The sequence below is a fragment of the Clinocottus analis genome, unplaced genomic scaffold (genome assembly GCF_023055335.1).
Source record: "Clinocottus analis isolate CAN_PGR_092001 unplaced genomic scaffold, fCliAna1.0.p SCAF_9, whole genome shotgun sequence".
NCBI lineage: Eukaryota > Metazoa > Chordata > Actinopteri > Perciformes > Cottidae > Clinocottus > Clinocottus analis.
The window spans coordinates 17,539,061-17,562,949 of record NW_027176251.1 but is presented as its reverse complement, the minus strand read 5'-3'; the positions used below and the strand labels follow the sequence as shown (position 1 = coordinate 17,562,949).

The window sequence follows — 23,889 nt, the reverse complement described above, 5'->3', positions numbered from 1 at the left end:
ACTAAGTCCAAATCTTTTGGAATGAGTTGCCTTTGATTTCACAGAAGAGGCAGACAGCAGTCGGGGTTTTGTTCACAGCTATTCATATCAAAAGGGCCCCGCGGTCAAGTCAAGTGGCCAGGTGACTGTTGTCTGAATGGCAGCCACAAACTGTAGAGCGAAGCGACAGTCGTGTGATTAGACCGTCCTCCTCTCAATTCTAATTATGTGGAGGTGAACTGAGGCAATAGGTAGAGGAGGCCCTGTGGCATTAGCTTTAATCAACCCTGGATACCATGAAACTTAAACTGCACACACACACACACACACACACACACACACACACACACACACACACACACACACACACGCACACACACACACACACACACACACACTCAAGCACGCACACAAACACAGCCCGCTTGACAGTGAGTCAATACCTCACATTCATCATTTCAGTCCAGGCGGGCTTTTTAATTACAGCAATGAATTCCCTACATGGCTCAAGTCATCTGCTATCCAAACAGAGTTTTGTTGTTGAGGTTTTGCTTTGTCTAGATACTATTTCATGGATAAATAGTCAGGACTTGCTGGCTTTGTTCTCTCTTTGGTGAATATTGAATTTAAAGTAAAATTTCTGGACTCAGGGTGTTAAATGAAAACAAAAACATGGCCTTGTAGCCTGACATATTTCTGTTGTTAAACTTAAGCCTTAAACTTAAATCTCCTCCCAAAACAATGAAGCTTTATTATCAGATGTCTCCCCGGCGTCTAACATGTGCAGAATGAATAGGGACATGGAGCCCAGCTAGACTGCAGGACCAATTTACAACAAGTGCTGTTTTAAAAGTCTATGTGCGCAATACCCAATTTATATGGATGTCACGGTCGCCACACATGTATGACTGCTGTAACAACAGCAATTTGCATTCATTACTTGTCTGGGAAGCAGATGTCCAGCCCGCCACAAATGCTTCTTTTTTACTCGGTGATTGTTTGATTGATTAAGAAGGGTCGAGGACACACGATCACAGCAGACAATTTCTGATAATCTTCATCTATTTGGTTAATTAAGATGACGTTTTCCATGTTTAGTCATTGACCCGTCGTTCAGCCCTTTATTAGGGCTGCATTTCATTTGAGGGTGTGAGATGTTCAGAAAGACTCTCATTAAATGGTGATTAGGAGCCTATTTAATGTCAATCCTGCTGTCTTTACTGTTGAGTGCAATACTTTACGATGAAGAGTATAGGATGGGTTTGTGAGATACAGTGACCCCTGGAGGCCAACAGTTGTATTTTCCTCCATTAATAACTGCCCTGGCAAAGACAATTATTGGTATATTAATAATAACATGAAACATTCAGTATTTAACAGCATACACAATTATACATGGCATTGCAATTTGTATTATTTGTGTTTAAACATAACTATACGACGCAAATAAAAAAGTGAGCTGTATTATGTGCGGCGAGAAATTTCTTATTATAAGCAAAGGGATTCATAATAATGCAAAGTAAAGACTGATAAATAGGAGCGCACACACAGAGCAGAATGTGATGGGGTGGCAGTAATATAGTGCAACGTGAAAAGCGATGGTTTGTCCCTCGTCGGCTTCCGTACCTTCACCAGGAAGTTATAACTAATTCGTTCAGTTTGTGCCGTGTCTTTACACGCGGTTAGAACTCTTCATTTCAAAATGCGTAGAAGAACCGAAGCTCCAGCACCCAACAACGAAGCCGCCAATGCCGATAGAAAGGTACTGCAACGTGAACGATAGCTCGCTGCTGCTGTTAGCGTGTGTGCAAAGGACAGCAGACCTATGTTAGCTAAAACGGGCTAAGATGAAAAGTAAACATGTTCTCCAGTCCGATCAAGTGCTGTCTCTATTTCTGTTCTTATTCTGATATTACACTACTTACCCGACGATATCCCCCAGTTTTGTACCACGGGAAAAGGAGCCAGATCCCCTTAAAAAAATAACTTAAATAAGTTAAGATATTTACAGCATGCTCACGCCTGAGCCTATCCATAATGTATTGGTCGACAAATGTGATTTTTAATTCGGCATTTGAGCGATGTGATTTTGAACAATTTTTGCCCTTTTGTGTCAAATCTTCTACTTAAATAACACGAAGGTTAACATTGATGCTCTCAATTAACGTTTGGGGTTTTGATAACGACCAAATGGTATTGCAGGTCATTGGAACCTCTGCAATGCTAGAATAACATCATGTGTGTGTGTGTGCGTGTGTGTGTGTGTGTGTGTGTGTGTGTGTGGTGTAAAATTTGTCCAAGTTTAGAATGCTCGAGTCAGGTTACTTTGTGACATAACATTGCATTTCCTTCTTCTCTACACCAACAAATCTACTAGGATCCCGATAAGAGACCGCACAGCCCAGCTGAAGGCAGAGTGTCTTACAGCTCTGTGCTCATGACCATTGGAAAGGGTTTTCTCTTGATCATCCTCATCCCTCCGTTCCTCAACTATGCATCGCTGCAGAGAGAAGGACAGATGCTCTTGCCTAAAGGTTCTTTATTCCTAAGGCAATTTCGATGTTACTTTCAGTTTAATTTGATATTCACTCAAAACGCATATTTAAGAATACATTTATTACGTGTGTTGCATGTGTGTTACAGCTGAAGCCTAATCTTTCACTTAATTCTTCTCCCTTTTGCATCCAGATGGTCAGATTGTTGATGTCGGTTTGGGTCAAAAGATGCATCTTTTGTGTAAAGGACAAGGACAACCAGTAGGTAAATAAATATTTCTGATCTGCCATCTACATCAGGAATACTCAACTTGCTTTGACCCCAAGGCCACTTTTGCAAGATGACAGGAGGCCAGAGTTAATGACCAAACATTCATAATATGAATCAGATAAAATGAATAAACATCTCTAATCCTTCCAATAATTGATTTTACATTGTCTGGCACATAGTTGTTGGAGTATTTTTGCTGACCACACCAATTGTTTTTTTCCTTCTTAAGTCATACTGGACGCACCGACTGGAATGTCCTCAGATGTTTGGTTGCATGTCCAGGAAAGTGTGGCCACACTAACAAAGGTAAGGAAATTACACAATTACTGTGGATTCTATTGAATGGCTATGTTAAAACCATCAACTGTATAGAAGAAATATATGTAGTCACGGCGACGTCAGCCATTGGTTTGTGGACTGCAATTGTGTAACGTTGTATTCTGCTTGTTGGCCCTTGCCATCTTGATTTTTGGCAACCAGACATGACACGAGAGGGTGGGGCTAAGTCCAACTGAATACTAAATAAGCCATTTTTCGGAAACTACAAATGTTACAATGATTTTTTGTAAAGTGTAAAATAAAAACAAACAAACGGTGAAAGGGTTAATTAAAGAAGTAAGACGACTCTCGGACTGGTCAAGCACAAAGTAGCAACGCCCTAAATTATACTCTGCTTTATGATCTAATTGACTCTAATTGGACCATCATTTGCGAAATGAACATCATGCTGTTTTGAAGAAGACTTAACACGAGAGATTGAGACCATACATACATGTTTATAAGGAACTGAGGTAATGAATCAAGAGAGATGTAGAATCATTTCCTCATAGACTTCTATACAATCAGACTTATTTTTAACCAGTGGAGTCTCCCCCTGATGGCCAGTAGAGAGAATGCAAGTTCAAGTCACATCAGCATTGGCTTCACTTTTAAGACCTGAGGCATGTCTCACGAAGCTGGATTAACATACCCGGGGTTTCCCTCAGTTATCAAGTTGCACTTAACCGGATGTCCAGTCTCGCTTATTGGTCTTACGAAGCCGGTTATGAACTCGTTAAGTGAACCCAGGAGTGTCCCATCTAGATCTGTGCTCGTGCATATAAAAGGGGGGGAGTTAACTCTGTTAGACCAATTGTGCACCATGGAGAAGCCACCGAGAGCAACGTATTTTACAACAGAGGAGCAAACCATAATCTTAAGTGTACAAAAAATATAGAGAAAGAATAGAAACAAAAAGCAAAACTGCAGCAGCCAGAAGCCGCAAGGAATCGTGGCAAAAAAAATCACAGACTCCGTCAATGCGTGAATTACTGGGATTGTAATATTCAATCACTGTCTCAAATGTATGTGCCTATTTTGATGATCTTTTTGTTTGAACAATTAAACCAAATTTCAGTTGCAACCGCAGTGGAGCTAAAAGAACATGGGAGCAAGTTAAAACAAAATACGAAAAGAACATAGTTCAAAGCGGTCAGTAAGTTTATTGTAATATCTTCCAGGCTATACAATATACATGCATAGTCTACACAACAACTCGAACGGGATTTGCCGGTCACGAAACACACGCTCTCTGCGGAGCGCTGCTCTTACTATCTGTGCGCCTTCCTCAACGGGATTCTGTAGAAATGGGCAGGCCTTTTTTCCAAGACAATGATTGGTCAGTAGGCGTCTTATATCCCCGCTGAGATGTTATCCAGGAACTTAACCTGCTCCGGAGCAGGTTAGGCGTTCAGCGTAAGTTACTGGGGTAACGTAACGCTACAAAGTGAACCAGCTTCGTGAGACAAAAAACCCAGGGTTAATCCAGAAGTTACCTCGCTAAACCGAAATCCAGCTTCGTGAGACAGGCCTCTGGAGGTTGCTGTCTGGTTAAAACAAATGGGCTCATCAGAACTGAACAATATATCTACGATGAATGTAGCTAACGCACCAAGGACATCCACTGTGTTGACTTTGTTCAGAATCAGTTGCTACTAATGGCAGCATTGTTGTTCGTTGTCAGCGTCATGTAGGGAGAGTTCCAGCGACGGTGGCTCTGCCACGTTCTGTCCGCTCGACAAGGACTCGGTACAGCTGAAAGTCGGGGCGACAGCCTGCCCCGTGTTGTTTGTCTGAGATGTGACTCAAATTGGGTCACAGGCTTGTGGGGGGAAGGGCCGAGATACATCTGAACAACAAAATCGTTAAAGCAGTACCAGTGCCCGGTTTACACCATCTCTTATTTATCAATGTTACTTTGCCATCATGCATTTTTAAAGTACACCCAGATATGGGTGAGGGGGGGTCCTTAATGAGAGCATCTCATGTGTTTGTAGAGCATGGTGGTATTTATAAACCACTGTATACCTGCGGTGTCCCTGTTTGTCATGCTGCTCAGGTCTGCACCTTTGACAGAATGGGACTAGGCTTCAGCAAGCGGCTGCTGCCGAATGAAACTACAGGAACCGAGAAAGTTTGGGGGATGTCGACGACTGGACGGTAAGTACACTACTTCAGTAAGCAGTTGTTATTTTGAGTGTGGGGGCGTTGCTTTTCTGCCGTATGCAAAGTCTACATTGTAAACACACTGGGCACAGTTGTTGATTCTGAATGAGTAAGTGAGCTGTTGTACACCTGCAGAGCCATCTGTCCCATTCTTCTGTCTACCGAGTTTGTATGATTCATTTGTTGACATTTTGGATGAGATGTGGGCCAAGTGCACTTGAATCTTGGTCTGATACTGTAAGTGCTGACAAGAAAAGCCAGCATCTACTTTGGAGCATTTTTCAGGCGACACAGGTCTGTTGTTTCAAAAAAAAAAAGTCCTCCAAAGATGTTCTCATATTTCCTGAGCTTGAAAGAAAGCCAAATAGTCATTCTACAGCAGGAAGATCTTAAGTTTACAAAGATAAAAAACTGGGAAAATTTGTAAATCCGAGAAGCTGGATCCATTAATTGTGTTTGAGAGCTTGGTAAATATGACCAACTTCTACCAAATGGATTGGCATAAAAATGTAATTTTAATGACTTTGGTGATCGAGGGCTGCAGATGTCAAAGGGATAGCTCGCCCCAAAATTAGAAGTAGGTACACATTTTGCCTCCTACCTGTAGTGCTGCTCATAATAAGGTCTGCAGAGTATCTTGAGCAACCGGGTCAGAATTGTCTTTGGTGCTTTGAGCACAAGCCGAGGGGCCGACATTTCTGTCAAAGTGATTAGTTCAGCTTTACCATTGATCAGATTGTGTGATTTGTGTCAAGCTTTTTTAATAAACAGCACACCCACAGCTGCTCTACATATGGCGCAATAAAAGGCATTTACCACTGTGCAGTTTGGGAATCAATATTCACTTGATGAAGTGGCTGTTTGGGACTTCTCAACCAGGTTCCGTTGGGGGGGAGTGGGCTCCAATCGGCTCACCTCTGACATTGCAGCACATGCGTCAGACCCTTAATCTGCCCGAAAAGTGCCGAGCTAGGGCGGTCAGCGGTCTAGTTTACCTTGGCACCTGGCCCGGAAAGCAGCAATCAATTTCTCAGTATTCAATATCTCAAGGAGATTTGACAAATAACCTTAACCCTGGGAGTCTTGTGAAAACTCGTCATTCCAGTGGGACACCTCCGGGTTTGATTTATTAGCACAACAAACGCAGGGCAGCAGATGGCTCTCAGAAAGGAGCTGCTGCTGCTGCATCTCTTGTAATGATGATGCTCGGTCTGATGGTGGAAGTTTTCTGGTGATTGTTTTTTTTATGCTGTAATTTTTTGGTTTCCAACAGTGCTGTGTATTTTGTGACACTTGTTTTTATTTTTTTTAAATGAATCTTTGCCGACCTGTTAACAAGCAAACTACAAGGTAATGAGGAGCCTTAGTCTCACCTCGCTGAATACAGAACCTGCTGGCCCAGCTGGCAGAGCGTCGTGGTTTAGTTGTGAGACTGATAAGACAGTGTTGTTGTTGTTGTCTTCCAGGATGGTGGATGATCTGCACCGACTCCTGCAGGCCGCTGCGATAGCCAAGCCCTTCATCTTGGTGGGCTCGGAGCTCGGCGCGCTCAACAGCAGGTTCTACAGCCACATTCACGATGTGTAAGTATATAGCAAATAGTATATATGTGTAAAGGAAGGTCAGTATTGGTCGGCGTGTGAAAAAAGGGCTGCAGAACATCATCTCATTGTGTGTGCGTGTGTGTGCGCATCATCAATTCAATTTATTTTGTTTAGCCCAGAATTACAAATTAGCCTAAGAGGGCTTTACAATCTTTAAACGCATGACGTCCTCTGTCCCGAGACCTCACATCAGCACAGAGAGGGGAAAAAGGAAAAAAACCTTCGGGAGAGCAACAGAGGATGAACCTTCAAGTTGGATGAACAGAAGTACGATAGATGTGTACAGAATGAAACAACATAACATCATATAGTCATCATCATCCACAATCAAAGACCACTGATTGCTGATAGTGGTTGCACTCACACATGGATACATAGTGCACTTGTTGGGGAAGACAAAACATTACAAGGCTTATCATTTATATGTCAAACTACTCATTTTAGAATAGGTCATCTTAAAGTTACTTTGTTGTACTGCATATGTATGTTGGAATGGTTACTTTTGAAATGTAATATCCTACAGATTGCTTTCTTGTTTACATGTAATGGGATGTGCCTATTTAAATGACCTCATCAAAGTTACATTACATTTGATTACTTTTCTTTTTAAACTGGGCTGAAAAGTCCTAAAAACTTACTTACCTCGGTTTCAATAACTACAACAGATCAAAATTACATTAATTATGTGGCTTAAATACATAGATCCGTTACATGTAACTCGTTACTCCCAACCCGACATCGATATAAGAGCATGCAAGTATTGTACACTTCCCAAACTCGCACATAACAAAATACACTCCAGTGCCCATTCCCATCCTCCCCCAAGACTTGGCCGCCTCGGAGTCAACGCAGAGATTAACGGGACAAGTACTCCACAACGGGTACGAAAGATTTAGTATTTAATCAGGCCCGATGTTGCCGCTAAAGAGAAAATGAAGGCGGATGGATGACAGCTCACCGAAAGAAAATATTGCCCATGGATCTGCCGTGTGCGGGATCATCTGTCTGTGGGGCCGGAGGATAGAAGAATCTACGAGGAAGACGAATGGCAGGATGCCCATCCATTTCATGCTCATTACGGCCCTGGTGGGGTGGGGATTGGGATGGGAAGGTAAAGTGGACAAATGTAGTCAACGAGTCTTACTTTATCCGAGTGTGTGTGTCCTATCTTTGTCCTCAGGCAAGTGTCAGACCTGGTGATGATCGATCCCATTCCAGAGGACATTTTCGAGGACGACCAGTGGACGGAGTACTGGTGAGTTCATAGCTGGTTTCAGGGCTGTGTGAGAGGATGGAACATGGGGAGGTGGGGAGAAGAAAACTGGAAGATGGAAAAAAAGCGCAAGAAGAGGGAAGATGGAGAGTGGTTGAGGAAGCAGAAACTAGAGAGGGATGTGGAAAAGAAGATTAAGAAAAGAGGGGAGTGGAAAAAGAGCAGAGGGGGGACTATAAGGAGCTCTGAAGGGCAGAGAGGAAGCCGATAAAAAGCTGGAAAAAAAACAATGGAAACGTACCAAGATAGAGGATTAGGATGAGGAGAGCGGTGGCAGAAGCGCCAGCGTGTTTCCTAAATGAACCTCCAAACTCTCTTTTATTGGCTTCTGCACGCTTGAGAATAGTTGATTATCTTTGCTGGGCGGGGCTCATTAGCATGATTAATCGGAGGCCAAAGAAAGCCATTAACTGATCGCGCTCCTTGTAGCGTGAAACAGATGAGGTTTGTGGTCGGACTGATTGACAGAAAGTGTTATAATCCGGGTAAGATATATATGTCAAGTGGTAGTGATTGTCACAGCATACATCTCATTATGCATACATTACCAGACGGAGGGAGGGGAGGGTATTCATGATGAAAGAGAATGTGAGTGGATGGGGCAAAGCTGGTAGACTTGTCCATTACGCAACACGAACCACAGCTCATATTGTTTACGAGCCAAGCGTGTCATGTCTAATCCGTAAAAGGTGTTTCACTGCCGAAGACTGTAATTAATTAGTTATGTAATTTAGCAGCACACCTTGAGCTTTTAGATGTATCTGACAGCGAGCAGTGATGGCTACATAATGAGCGCATCTCTAGAGTGTATCTACACTGTGTAGAAATAAATATAATAAACAAAAATGTTTGGGATAAACATACTGTAAATGCAAAAACAGTCAGACAGCCAAAGAGTAATACATTCCTCCCAATGAACAACATATTGGTCTTCTGGTCATATGTCATTTTTTCAAACTGTCCATTAAATTATGTTTTAGACCTAAAACATAAGCTACACAAATTCCCCACTGCAACAGTTGAAAAGTAAATTCACCCTTTTAACATAAATACAAAGAGTTCTTGGTGCAGAATATTTATTTACAGTTTATATAGCTCCTTGGAAGCACAACATTAGTTTTGTACAACACTGTAGTTGCGAGTATATAAAGTAAGATAAGGGTTGATTGAAGAAGTCATTTTATTTCAGGCCTTATATGTACTTTATATCACAATTATGACAATGTAAAATCACTCCCAAAAGAGTTGATTATAGACACTTGGAACACCCAAGTACAAGCGGACTAGTTGACCTGATAGTCATTTTGACACCACCATTTTAAAGACGCGTAGAATCCTCAAAATGAATGGGTAGTGTTTTTGCTGACACGTTTTATTTTCTGCAAACCTTTAAAGTCTCTTAAGCTTATGTTAACCATGGAGGTGATTTCAGGCATCTAATCAAAAACCCATTTGAAAAACAACATTGACTTTGAGACGAAGGAACATGGAGTGCAAAAAATGCTGACTCATTTCTAGGTCTTAGGACTCTTTGCTGTGCCATTCTATTCCTACCTACCTATTTACTGGGTAGGTGCTTAACCAGGTGGGTGAACTTACTATATATTTCTATGTTGAACATAAGCTGCGGTCAATATCAACTTTTCCTTCACAAGTTTTATCAATGTCAATGCAAAATGGTTGGAAAAGTTTAAAACTCATATTTCTGTTTTCTAGAATAACCAACTGAGAGTTCATATGCGCTTTGATATTACAGAAGGACGAAAAAATATCAACTAATATCAAGTCCTTTCATTTCTGGCATGACTCTAATTCGGTGCTTCCGTCCACCAATATTAGCTCACATCTCCTATGAGCATGAGTGAAGCCAGATAAGAAATGGATCCCTTAAAATGGCCTAATTTGTACGTGACTCAAAGTGGAGCAGCACCATTTATCAGGGGCATGTGTCCAATTATCCTCCGATTAATAGGCATTCATTTCACTGAGTACACCACAGCGCTGCCACAATCCAATTATTCTGTGGAGAAGCAATTGGGAAATGAAAAGACTTGGGTTTACTTTGAGAAAAAAAAAATGTCATCATCGGTGTCAGATTTCAATGGGGAGTGAAAATAGAAACAAGAATGACATGTACATGTGTGAAGAAAGAAAGGATGCAACTTTTCAAAAATGTCCTGTCCCTTCTTTTGAGTATTTTACATTATCAACATTATCTCAGTAAACGCCTTGAGGGAATTTCTTCAAATTTGGCACAAACATCCACTTACTCCCAAGTAGAAAGGCCATACCTCAAGAGAACGCACACGCACACAGAATGGACTCTACACACATACATATCGGTAATTCTAGTTTTTGTTTAGCAAGGTGGCATGTAGGAGTGTATTTCTCCTCTCTTTAGATTATTAGCTGTCGGGGGTCTTACAGTACTTGGTACACAAGATAGCCGTTGCAGAAGGGAGCCGAGGTGCACCTGAGCAGGATTGCGGGGAGACCGTATCGGCTTTGCACTGGGACCGAGAGGATTTACACATCAAAGACCTGCTCATTAACAGAGGCTCACTCCCTAAATTAGTTCTGTTGCATTTTACAAAATGAATCGCCACCATCTCCCAAGTGGTGTGTGGTGTGCGTGCGTGTGTGCGTGCGTGCGCACTTGTTGTAAGGGGTCAACGTTCCTATTTGGGATTTTCTTCTGCAGCCATCACAGTATGTGTCTCATTTCCTTCCGGGCAAAGATAATTCTGTCTGATGGAAAAATCAAGCAGTGGGTCTAGCATGAGAGATTAGGAGGAAGCCCCAGTGTACGTCTGGACAAATTACATTCTGGATGAGAGCCACTGGTTTGAGTCACTCAGTGTTGTCAGTCTTTGTTTTAGCAGCTCAAGCTTTGGAAGCATTGCATCTCCCCCACTTGAATACAGACAGAAAGATTCCTCACATTTGAACATACTTCCTTACTGTTTGGGATAACGACTGGGATAAAACTTGCATTACATGGCCAGACGGATGCAAAGAGATTGCCAATATGTCCATATGTGATGGACATCTCATTCCAAAGCTATGGCTCTTAACATACAGCACCCTTTAAGCCACACAAGCAGTATTGTTATTGACTGACATTCTAATTTCTAGTTAATTCCAAGCTGTTGAATGGTGGTTAACAGCTGTGAGTACTAACCAGGCAGCAACCTCTGGTTCTGCTGCAAAAAGCCAATGCTGAAGTGTCTTAAACTTGTATTCTCTCTACTGACCAGCAGGAGGCAAATTTTCCAGTTGCAAAAATAAGTCTTGATTGTCTAGAGGGTTATGAAAAAATAAACTACTTCTCACTTGATTTATTAACTCCGTTAACATTTAGGCATAAGTTTGTTCTTGATCTCTTGTTGTAAGTATTTTTCAATAAAGCATGTTGTTGATTTAGTACATATGGTCCATAGAGTCAAATAGAAACATACCCTAGTCAAATAGAAAAGGGTATGTTTTTAGAGCCGACTTACTTTGATTTACAGGTCGCTGCCGCTACCAGAGCCGTATCTGGTGTCATTACGTCACTCCTCCACATTCCACATATGGTAATTTCTGTCCATCGATTGCAAAATAGCCAACATGGTGACGGCCGCATTCTAAGATGTGAAATCGGCGAACTCAGAGATTCATAACGGAAGACTTCACTGGCCTGACATTGCAGCCGGTATTCAACAAAGGCCGTCCAATGTCAGGAATTGCACTAACAATCTGTTTTGTCCTTTGTCCTAAAAGATACAACGCAGAGCTTTACTTACACACTTGAGTATGTGGAGTATAAAAGTAATTTACCCCATGGGGAATCGCTTGCGTCTCATGTCACTGTCCTTCCAATTTTAATGAATGCCGATTGATTGGGAAACTCTCTGTTTTCATGTACCGTCCCTTTGCAGCTTGATCCTCAACAGGAGCACCACTTCAAAGCCTCCTCGTCCCATCCCTCTGCATCTCTGCCTTTTTTGTAAGGGTTTTTGATGACTATTTTGGGGATAATTTGATGCCGAGACATTGTAGAAGTAGCTGCCGGTAGAGTGGCTTAACAGCTGTGGCGGCAGGTCCGGATAGAAGCCTTATTGAGTTGTGAGCCCCAAAATGAAAAACAGCCTTTTCTGTCCCATTCATCATCCTACCTGTCATTAATATGCTGAGCAAGACACACACACACACACACACACACACACACAGAGTTGTAATCACATCGCACTGACATACTGTGTGTATATATATATATATAATGTCCATGCGTATCATCGCGTCTACACACATGGCTTGCTGCTTGCTGTGTGTAGATAATAGACACGTTTCTCGCTCACCGGGAGCCCGCTCTGTATGACAGGCAGCGTATGACTGTCGCTTTGACCGACGAGTGCTCAGAGTTTCGCAACTGCCACGTTTAGTTTGATTTACAAGCCAGCGCAGGCTTTAATATATTGCGTCAAAGAAGAGTGTTCCATCCCTCCCAGCAGCACTTTGTTAGGAGGATGGATTTACATGCCCAACATTGTCACCTCTCGAGATATTTAAACATTTCTGCCCTCGGATGTTAGTTTATTTAACATCATTGGTGTTAGTTTATTTAATATCATTGGTGTTAGGTAATCTTATAGCATTTGCTCTCTTTCCCGTCATTGATAAGCAGTATCATCTAGTCCCTTCCCCCACCATCAGAACCCTATTCGCTTTCACCGCGAGCTGCGTTCAATAACCCGCTGGAGTGCACAGCGTCACTCCAAACCACTCCGGGGATCTTGTGGCTGAGATTGGCAGCAGTCACCCGGCCATGGGCCGATGGGGTGGAGATGGAGGCGAAAGAGTTGGGACAGCAGGAGGTAAAATTAGGCAAAAGGAGAAGGTGTAGAAAGGGACTTCAACAAAAGGAAGAAAACTTGCCAATGTAAAGTGCTTCATCCCTGTCGTCTTTTGTACACAAAGTTAATTTAAAAAATAGTAATATAAGATTTTATTTTGTGTAAAATGTCAAGCAGTTTTGAATAGAAACATTGAGAAAAATCTTTTGTAACAGGAAAATATGTATGTATCTATGTATGTATATGTGACATATTACTATAGTAGGAATGTACTATATACAGCTTGTCCATACAGAAAGGCTCCAACAGTGAGTGATTCATTATGCTTCAGTGTGGTACTGTAAATGGCTCCCAGCGTGTCAGCCTCCCCCCCACAGTCCTCTCCTGACTCAGCTGACCCCCTCTAGATCCTCCCCTTTCATCCAGAGACTCCCAGACAAGCCGGGAATGCCAATTAATTGTAATTAGAAGCACTGTAAGCGTAACTATTGCTGTTCTGCTCCACTAATGAATCAAGGCTGCCGCTGCCCCATCTATTCACCCCGAGTGTAATCTGTCGGCTTGATGCCGGGAGGATTCAGGCTGACGCCAGCTGTAGAGCAAGACTGACACCTTGTGCTCACTCTGGGTATGACACTGTTCGAGCGCCATCCTATTTCACATAATTACCAAAATGGTTGTAAACGTTTTCAAATAGTGTTGGGTTTTCCATGACGCAAAGTTACAGCTCTGCACACGCTGTGATTGGTCTCCATTTGACAGCATTAAAGTGTGGTAAAGTAGCCCTGGTTCCAAAACCTATGAATTGCTGCATCGCTGATTTGCCGAGCGATTCAAATGGGGAGTGATTGAAGTGAAACAATTAAGTCTGATTATCTGAAGCAGACATGACACTAAAATGGAATGTACAATAATTATCCTAGTTGGAAAACAATTATCGAGTGTCTTTAGGCAAAATCGGCACAGTTTATTTAATTAAATGGAATGTGACCAGAATGCATTGATTGTATCGAGGAGCAGAAGTGGTTCATTCTTTTGCTTTGCTTGAGCAGATTTCTGTGATGCAAGTTTAATAATCTCCATGAGGAAACTGGGACGTTACGACAAAACTACCAAAGTATATAGTTTAACAAAATTATCAAATGTAAAAACATATTTTGGTAGCTCTACTGACAGAAAAAGAATATTTTATTCATAACTGTTTTTGTTTGTGTATAATCACCTGAAACTAAGAATCTTGTGTGACTCAATCGATTGGAATTAGTCTTTGTGTGTATGGACCTGGTCCTCTTCAGGGACTCAGACGTGTTGCACCACCATGTTTCTACAGGAGCCCTAAGTGGACAAACCACTGACTCTCAAGATTGCCTTCCGCGTTTTTACCTGAAGCCCACCGTAGTTTTCCAACATGCTTGGGAAGGCATGAGTGAGCGGAGGGTGTTCAACTGGTTGCAATCTGCAATCTCACTGCCAGATGCTACTAAGCCTGACCCGCATCAAGCGCAGTTGACTACTGAGATGCGTCCTTAAAAAAAACTTCAGAAAAATTTAAAGTAAAAGTGATGCCGGACAGTAGCATGTGTGTCCCAAGGTATGTTATTGTACAAGTGTATGCTACTACATACTGCACATAATACAGGATTATGATACTGCATGCGATAACTCACGTGATTCATACTGTGGGTATAAGGGTGGTGTGACTTGGTCGGCTGTTTTTGGTTGGTAACGGTCAAAATGTAAAGTTTTATCTGAGTTACAACTGTTTGTTTCACAGATAAAACCTGCATACAAATGGGACACAAAATACCATTTTTATTTTGCCTTGTGTTAATGATTGTCAGTGTTAAATAATTGATGCATATTAGCTGCAGGCTCTCTTGCTAATGCAGCGATACCGATGGTTAAATAACATCACATGTAAATGTAAAAAACAAACTATCAGAATCCATATTAGTGCCACTTTTTTTTCATTGTAGTCAATCACACAAGAAGAAAAACAGAAGACGTTGACCTGGTGTCGCCAAATGGTGACCGTAAGTAACTATCTCGGTATAATGTTGCCATCTTAAGCTCCTTCAGCGTTCTTCCGTCTCTCACCTGTTTGAACTAACCACAAACCCTAAACTCGCTCGTGGACCCCTCTGTTATATAAATGACCTACCGTTCTGATCTAGTTGTATGAAGCGAGCCGCATACTGTTGAGCAAGAATCTGCTTAGGCTGGACTTTTAGTTATTAGCTGAATTGCAAAATATCAATCATTATCATCATTCAAACACAGTACACAAAGACGCTTTACATTGGGGACAAGAGACAGAGACAAACGGAACAAAACAAAATGGACAGACAAAGCAAACAACCAACGGAATATTTTTGGTAACATACACGAAAACTGGAGAAGCTGTATGAGTCGTAGTGGAGGACAGGTGCAGGGGTTTGGCAGGTCAAGGCGAGTTGGAAGAAGTGGGTTTTAAGGGCTTGCTTAAATGAAGATGGGTGAGAAAATGTGAATACATTTTCTCATAAGTTACCGTTTCACTTCGGCTCTCTAAATGCATCGCGTCACGTTCAAGTGTATCTGTGAAGAGGACGTCAAATCACACGCAAACATTTCAAACATTTTAAACATTTCAAACATCACACAATGAAGTCTGGGACTTTTCTTTGTCGTCCTTCATGTTAAATAGCAAAGATTACAAGGTTACCATACAAGCACCAACCCGACACAAGAAATACCGTACCAGTTTGTGTGAGTTGGTCTACTGAGCTTGTTTCAGAAAGATCCCTCAAATGTTGTCATGGAGTATTTCACACGTTTAAAGCAGACACTCTGCTTTATTACTTCAAAGGTGAGACACTACAAGCCAAAACTGTTCTGTTAATGCACTGTTCAGATTTTGACATTTGCACATTGTAAGATTTCAAAAAACTTTGGAATCCAAAATAATAGTCTTAATGTAAGTGATCAACTGGGGTCATTTCATGATGATTTCTGTAATATATTATTTTTTTCTCCCCACTCTATTCCCCTGTAGTGTCTGCAGAATGTCTGTAATTTTATAATACATATCTGTAAAGGATGTTTTTCTGAGATTTTGAGCCAGAAATTTCCACTAAAGAGAGAGAGAGAGAGACACACACACACACACACACACACACACACACACACACACACACACACACACACACACACACACCACTATTCTGAAGGTTTGTTCATTTATCGTTCATAGTCTTATTTATAGAACGTGCTATTCCTAAAACATGTTGAACATTGAAATTTCTTTTCTTTCTGGTTGTTGACAGTATTTTATGGTTTATCGAGTGAAACGAGAGATAACAATTCCCTTTTAAGAAAAACCTTTGGCTAATGTGTCAACAAAATAAAACAAGAATTTTTAACCTGGCTTCTTCCAGTTTTAAGATTTCTGTTCTGGAAATGTATGCACATATTTGATAAGATAATGCTACATTTGCATAGTTAAACCTAAAATCACAAACTTGACAAAAATAATTCTCCCAATGTTAATCATGGACTGTGGAAGTTTCATGTTGACGTCTATTAAACCCTTACCCTATCTTCTGTACCCTGCCTTCTATTTGAAAGTGACTCATGGATTGGATTATCGCCTTGTGCTGAGCTCCACGTGACCTTTTGGGATAAATGTTGACTTGCTGCGAGATGGTTTTCTTGCGTTAGAGTTAGAGGCTTCATCGTGTCCACGGCCTCATGTCATCCTTTTACTAATGGCCCTCTGGAAGTCTTCGCAAGAACCCGATTTTTCTTCTTTTTCTCAAAGTGTTCTTTCGGCGTAATAGTTAGTTGAGCCTCATGTAATAGTCGGTGTTTAAATGTTCTCCGCTCATTGTAATAGTTGGCAGGAGCTCATGTAATAGTTGGTGTTTTGTGTGCGAGCAGGCTCTCAGGTAACAGAGGCCCTGCATATGGAATGAGATGGTAATGAGGAGGTGGAGGGAGGGGGGCCTTATCACTGCAGGGCCAAATTCCGACAGTGAATTGCGCAGTTGTAACAAAAGTAACAGAGCGTCCATTCAGCCTGCACTAATCCAGATGGGAAAGTCAAACAGCAGAAAGTCCACGGCACAAACTCATTTCATCACTTTATTAATTTAGATATTGCCTCCTCGCTCCTGTGGGGAGGGAGAGGAGGAGGAGGAAAAAAAAAAAATAGAGCCCCTCTGAAATGACCAACATCGGTGAGGCGTTTTGCTCTACATGGTTCCCCCACTTCGTCTCCTCCCGTTATCTGTTTAATTCATCCCGCCAATCTTGGCTGTCTTTACCCACTAAATTTCCCTTTGACACGCATGCCTTGCTTCGCATAATCCTCACTCCGGGGCAGAATTAAAAATGGAAAAAAAGAGGAGGGAATAGGACAGGTGGCTGGAGAATCCTTGAAATAATGTTCAATGCCAGAGCCGGGAATGATTTGACCAGATTCAAACTGGGGGGGCTGATAGGAAAAGAGTTTTTTCCTCCCTTTTTTATTTTTGGAATCAACGGGTAGGAAAAGGGTGACAGGTGGGAAATGTGCAGAGACTGAAAAGTCCCTTAAGAGGCAGGTTGGAGAGTCCGTTCTAAATTGTGGTGCCAGAATGACTTCGGGGGAGGGGTGGGCGTGTGTGGAGGGAGGGGTGGGCGTGGGGGGGGGGGGGGGGGGGGTGCTGTTGCAAGGAAGATGAAAATGTCAAAATGTCACACTCCGGAGGTCTGATTTGAAAAGTTTTTCTCTGCCTACCGAAGGCTGGGAATGAGAACAGACGCCTTGTTTCTTCACATCCTCCTGCATGGATCTGTCAGTGACCCTGTAGGGACTGAATATGGCAGCTATGTGTTCTCTCTACACAGCCATTTGTAGCCGTGGAACAAGCCTTCCCCGCTGGTTGTACTTGTATCAGCCTTATCTGACCCATCAGGGCCGACATGGTTTGCAGCTACGGTCCTTTAGGTGGCAGCACGTCATATCGACAACAGGTGAAATGGGTTATTTTACAACTGAGAAGTCCATCGCTTGTGATGGGAGTGCGATACGATCGGTGCAACGGCAGTGAAGCGACGCTGAGGCCTGCTCGTTGTAAAAATGAAGTAGACTGCGCTACTGGCTCGTGCTGTGACAAAAGATACTGTTGCAACTCCAGTTTTAGTTCTATACTGAATAGTCAATTGAACGAATAATACATCAGTTTTGATAAATGATCATTTGCTCGGCGTTTCAATAGTAGTCCAATAGCTACTACGTAAGGGCAACATCCACGTTTATTACTCCCAGGTTTCCTGTCTGTTTATAAATCCACTCCCACTGTCAAACACAGGCAAGAAAGGAGATTATTCTCCAAAGATCGCGATCCATCCGATAGCTGTTGAGACATTACACCAAAACCACCAAATGCCGACGTCATGGTGGCATTCAAGGACATTTTATAGACTGGATAAGTTAAACTTGTAAAATAATCAACAACTGAATTAGCATTAGTTGCATTGCTGCAACATGTGCGTTTGGTGTTTCACAAACATGTGTCATAGTTGTTATCCGAATATAGTAGTTATACAAGTCTGGCCCAAATCAGGAGTAAGACTAAGACAGGGACACAAGTGTTTCCCGGTGCAGGGGGAGCGGTGGTGGTGGTGCTGATCTACAGTGTGTTGGCTGCGTGTAGGGGCAGGCTGCATAGCGCGGCGGCGGCGGTGGCGGCGGCAGCGGCAGCAGGCGCACGGCACTATTGATTGGGCTCCACAGGCTGAGACCAGCCAATTCAGAGCACCAGTGAGCCGAGACCGATTGGGCCTCCTGAGTTACAAAATCCCACAGCTCTTCTTCTCTCATCTGCCAAGAAAAAAAAAGAGTATTTCTCATTCCCCAGGCAAATGTTTTCCAAGAGAAAGTTTATGATTTTGGGGCTTGAAAGAACAAAAAAAAAACACTGGAGGAAATTGTATGACATCTTGAGTCACTGTAAAATAAAATCACCCTTTGTTGTTGTAATAGAGCCTTTCAGAACTGTTGTCGAGCACAAACTAAGACTAACTGGATCTGACGTTTGAAGGTTCAATAGAGACTTACTGATGGTGTGATGGTGCAGCATTCAGCAAGCTAAAGGGTTGGCAGATAGAAAGTGGAATCCAAAGGAATGCTTACTTACTTATTACTTAGAGGTTACGCCTCTGCTCGATGTGCAAATAGTCAATTATTTGTGAACACCATAGCAGGGCACCCACATGTCCTGGAAACGCTAGAAAATGGTTCCAAGTCCTGAGTCCCTTTCGCCGAGACTTCACTGTTCGGCTCCCGATCTGTTAGAGCAGTGCTCCAGAACAGATAGCATTGCCATGTAAGAGTCATGTTCAGGATCATATCAGCATTCCAATAGAGGTTTATGGACTATTATAGTATTTTGAATAGCTTCACGTCACGTCGCACATGTGAGTTGCAACACAATTGTTCGGGAATAGTAAGTTACTTTATCCTGAACATGTAAATATTAGTCAATTAGCTGGCAACTTTTGTAATTCTGTATTATTAAATAACTCTATTATCAATGTGTCATAAAATCCGAGCATGTAAGAGATGATTTCATGGCCATAAACGTTCATGCATTTCAAAAAACGTGATTTTGCATTTATTTCTCAGCATGATTTTAACTCATTTAGTCAGCATGGTTTGAGCTTCTTCTTGCCCACAAGTAGCCGAAAAACCCTAGTGCAACAGTTAAACTGTGTGTGTGTGTGTGTGTGTGTGTGTGTGTGTGTGTGTGTGTGTGTGTGTGTGTGTGTGTGTGTGTGTGTGTGTGTGTGTGTGTGTGTGTGTGTGTTTAGGTACGGTAAGCTGTTGCCTTCGCTTCAAGCCCGGCAGTTTTCAGCAGCTACGGGGCTGAGCCGCATGCTGATCATCCTCGGGGTGATCGAACCAACTGTGAAAGGGGAAAATGTTTCAGAGGAGGTCATCCAGCGTCAGGTTAATACACACACACACACACACACACACACACACTGCAATGAAGTATGCTTTGACATAGACTGTTTCAGAATGTTGTTGTTTTTTTAAGCTGCAGAAATCTTTTTTTGTAATTGTTGTGTTCCACTTAAAATGACAGTCTTCCGGTCAGTTGAAATTTAGAGGTGATTTATGGATAAATATAACAAGTAATCAAGGCAGAAAAGTTCTTAAAACTACTGTACATGGTGACATCTCTGTAGTCTGAGTACAAAACCTTTTTCTCTGTTCCTCTGATCGAATAACTTCTGTGCTTTCATTACTTTAATTGAGGAACATAAAGGGGATATGTTTCAGGCCTTTAAAAGCAACTCCTCCCATCTTTCCCCCCGCTATGCGGCCACAGGATGGTGCTAGTGCGAGAATAATCCCCCCCCCCCCCCTATATCCTCAGCAGAGAGATGCGAGTGGGTGATGACTGCAGAGGCGTTTGAGCCTCAGTGTCGTCCGGGGCCTGTGAATCTTCTGGCATACGGGTGCCAGGCGTCACTTCTTGAAATAAATGAGAATTGAACCCGTTCCCGGAGCTGACGTGACGCCGCAGTTTGCCCTGTTATCTTCTGACTCCTGCTATATTGTAAACTCATCCCTCTGACAGGCCATGCAGGCGGCGAGGAAACCGTCTCTTAATATAAGCGACACGCTTTTTGCTGTGTGTTGCAGATGAAGTTTCTCCCTCTTTTCTTTTTAAAATGTTGCACTTGTCCACTGTCTGATCTGCTGTGAATCTGTTTTTTTTTTTTTTAAAACACACGCACACAGTGCTGACATGAAGTCCTGTAGTCTTTTTTTTTTTGACCTGCTATGGAAAACATCTTAGGCAGAGGAGGAGTAATGCATTCTGACGATGAACAACAACTAATATCTTTAGTAACATGGGAGAATGCTCTGTGGAGGTTGTTATAATAAGGTTATTATAGCAGGAAAACAAACAACATTAGGGACATGGAGAAAGAGATTGTTGAGGCTAATTTAGCAGCATTTAAACCACGCTGTCCCCTAAATTCTTCCTTTTTTAAATGTTTCTTTTATGTGTTCGGAGACTTCAGTGACCCTCGGTGAACACTCGGTGACATCTCTAACATCCGTCCAGCATCACATTTGTTCACAGTTGGTTAAGACGGCGCATTCTCTGCAGCCAGCCACCCACGATTTGATGGCAGCAGTGATGAGGGACCCATTTCAGCTTTTCAAGTATTACAGTCGTTGCCAGAGAGATAAGGACATCATTGTGCTGGGATTCTCCAAGGACAGAGAGAGGTTTTGCAGACGGACTAGTGAAGGTTATAACATGCACACACATAGACACACACACACACAGTCACAAGCTCGCCGGACTCAATAGAGCATGCAGTCCATTTCTCAAGGGCATGTTCTGTAACCGGCGCTTAATTGAACCGGAGCAGAATTGTTTGCCGCTATGTTAGCGGCTCCAAAGCTATCTGGTCTCATCGCATGCGGAAGAGATACATGCAAATTCTGCTCAGTTGGAAGAGTCACGTCTTTTCCCTGGTTAGCGCGTGGTGGACTTTCCCTCCCTTGAGCCGGAGAATCCGAGAACCAAGACGGAGATTTTCAATGTCACATCAGTATTCTGGTCTGAGCCGAACACGACTTGATTTAAACATCTTCTCCAAAATCATCTTCTCAACGAGTATTACGTCTTACTTTGGCATTAGAAGACGCTGCAGCAGCTCTGACTCATGGATTCAATCAGAGTATAATTATACTGTAAGTGCAGTTATGACAAATTATGGGAGGGGGGTGGGTATCTGTTCTAAATAAAGCAAGGCTTTGTAAAGATCTTGCTCACAACACATAGAGACACAAATGTGTCTGTCCCAATGTTGGATTACGCTGCAGGGATCTGCAAAAAAAAAAGAGGAGCTATGCTTTGTTTTTTGGACATGCAACTAATGGCCCCAGAAATTGTCAGCATGTGGTGTTACGGGATGGGAGCCGTGTGTGGTTAGGCAAAAAAAAAAAGAAGGGTTGCACGCTGTGACTGTGGAGTAAGTAGCTTGATTAACAACATGTCTGCCAATAGATTTACCGAACAGATCTTTTACTGGGATTGCTCAGATTATTATCTCTGCATTTGTTCTTCCGTGTCATGTGGCTCTCTTCCTTTTTGTTTTCTTTTGCCTCTGAAAGTAACGTAAGCCTTAAGGTCTATGCCACTTTAATGATACAAAATGTAATGAAAAAGCATTTCTTTTAGGTGTTGTGTGATTGATTTATTTTCTCGATCTCTCTGTCTGATAGAAATACCTACTGAGTAACCCGGCTCACCAGAGCAGTGCTGTGGACGAGCATTACTTTCTGAATGAAAGTGCTTCTCAAGTAAGGTACGGTAACCACTTTTGTGCCTATTTTCCGGATGGGTTTGCATGTTTTATGTGGAAGTCAAGTTGGAAATTGAAATGAAATGGAATGTTTTTGTTTTTACAGGGATATCACAAAGTTTAAGCCCCTCTCCAGCAGGACGTCAGTGAGCGTGATCACGGGCGATTCCTTTGACCAGCAAATACCAGAACATCTAAACCAGGTGAGGGTTGACTGGAGAGCTGCACGAGTCCACGATGCATTATTCACTCTTGTACAGTGACAGAACGATAGTGTAATCACGCTTGTGTAAAAAAAAAAAAAAAATTTAAATCCAAAATAAATGATCTTTTCTCTGCACCAGATGGTTGCCGAGCTTCAAAAGAAGTTTCTGGAGGAGTCCTACCCGTCAGCCAATCACATTCACATAAAAGGAGCAGACCGGCGAATGATCTACAAGAAGCCATCTGCCATCAGCGAGCACCTGAGGAAGCTCGTCAACCGACGACAAGCCAAACAGCAGAGCGAGTGACCCATGGCCAACAGGCAACAATAGCGCAGACATGGACAGGCTAATCATTGAATATGTTTTAAATATTCAATAAAATATTCAAGTTATCTTTTTATTTTTACGTTTTTTTTTTCTCTCCTTGCAGCAATTTGTAGAGATTGTGTACATGTCTGGTAAGGTCCATCAGAAAGTCAATTTTTGAACACACTTTTTGCTCACTGGAAGCTTTTAAATTGAAAATAACTGGAGGGTTATTCAGTGCGATGACATATTTGCTGTCAGGAAAATCTTATCTTTCAAGTTGTTATTTCAGTCTCTTTACCTGATTGGCCACAGACAAAAATTAATACATTACTCCTTATCAATGTAAAGGCCACACATGCCACTGCTCATTTTATCTCATTTGGTTCAGTCTTAATATTCTGCCTTGTTATAGCCACAGGGGAACATACAGTGAGTTATTCTCTCTCTGTCTCTGTCTCTGTCTCTCTCTCTCTCTCTCTCTCTCTCTCTCTCTCTCTCTCTCTCTCTCTCTCTCTCTCTCTCTCTCTCTCTCTCTCTCTCTCTCTCTCTCTCTCTCTCATGCATGCGTCAGCTTCAGTCATTTGTTACTTGCATATAATTGAGTTACATCACAGTTGTAGACCTCCATCTTCGGACTTTTAATCAGTAAACAGATGAGTCTGGCCTGCAAAGCTGTGTTTTTGTAAATCTGCACTGACGTCACTAGTGTGACAAGCGTGGATTGTTTTGATGAAAGAAAGAGCCGACAGCATTGGTTTATCCTGAGGATTTAAGTTTAATTATGACACCACATCAAAATAAAAATTTCCAACAGATCTGGAATTTAATTCCATCCATATACATGCATAGCAACAACGTTTTAAGAAACATTTTCTCCCATAATCAGGACATTGGAATGATCATTTTACATCAGTATCCCCACTGACCTCCCACCCATCTTGTTCACCAGCAATAAACGTAATTCTTGTACAACGTCTTTTTTTTTTTTCTTCCCTTTGGGGGTTACAAATAATTATATGCACAGTCCCCCATTTCATAATACTGCGTTTCAGTAATGTTCCCTCATTTACAAAGTA

General features: G+C 42.1%; 1 protein-coding gene across 3 annotated transcripts; it reads left to right on the top strand.

The window, feature by feature from the left end:
- The first annotated feature begins 1,611 nt into the window (after nucleotides 1–1,611).
- On the top strand, nucleotides 1,612–22,896 carry si:dkey-122a22.2 (uncharacterized). Of its 3 annotated transcripts, none has more exons than XR_011077186.1 (11): nucleotides 1,612–1,741; nucleotides 2,357–2,513; nucleotides 2,668–2,739; nucleotides 2,975–3,051; nucleotides 5,123–5,223; nucleotides 6,696–6,812; nucleotides 8,014–8,088; nucleotides 19,776–19,914; nucleotides 21,065–21,236; nucleotides 22,219–22,301; nucleotides 22,405–22,499. XR_011077186.1 is itself a non-coding variant. In XM_068569326.1 (11 exons), exons 1-11 carry the CDS (start codon nucleotides 1,682–1,684, stop codon nucleotides 22,808–22,810), a joined length of 1,146 nt encoding a protein of 381 aa, XP_068425427.1. In that variant the 5' UTR covers nucleotides 1,612–1,681; the 3' UTR covers nucleotides 22,811–22,896. The 3 variants fall into 3 exon arrangements, 1 of the variants encoding a protein (XP_068425427.1); XR_011077185.1 differs by having other exon boundaries at nucleotides 21,047–21,236; XM_068569326.1 differs by lacking the exon at nucleotides 21,065–21,236 and adding an exon at nucleotides 22,643–22,896 and having other exon boundaries at nucleotides 22,405–22,501.
- Nucleotides 22,897–23,889: the final 993 nt, after the last annotated feature.

Excerpts from the sequence above, each read along its gene's own strand:
- si:dkey-122a22.2 (XM_068569326.1), top strand. The coding sequence starts at position 1,682 with ATGCGTAGAAGAACCGAAGCTCCAGCACCCAACAACGAAGCCGCCAAT. Across the intron at positions 8,089-19,775 it reads GACCAGTGGACGGAGTACTG|GTACGGTAAGCTGTTGCCTT; the intron begins GTGAGTTCATAG and ends GTGTGTGTTTAG. Across the intron at positions 19,915-22,218 it reads AGGAGGTCATCCAGCGTCAG|AAATACCTACTGAGTAACCC; the intron begins GTTAATACACAC and ends TCTGTCTGATAG.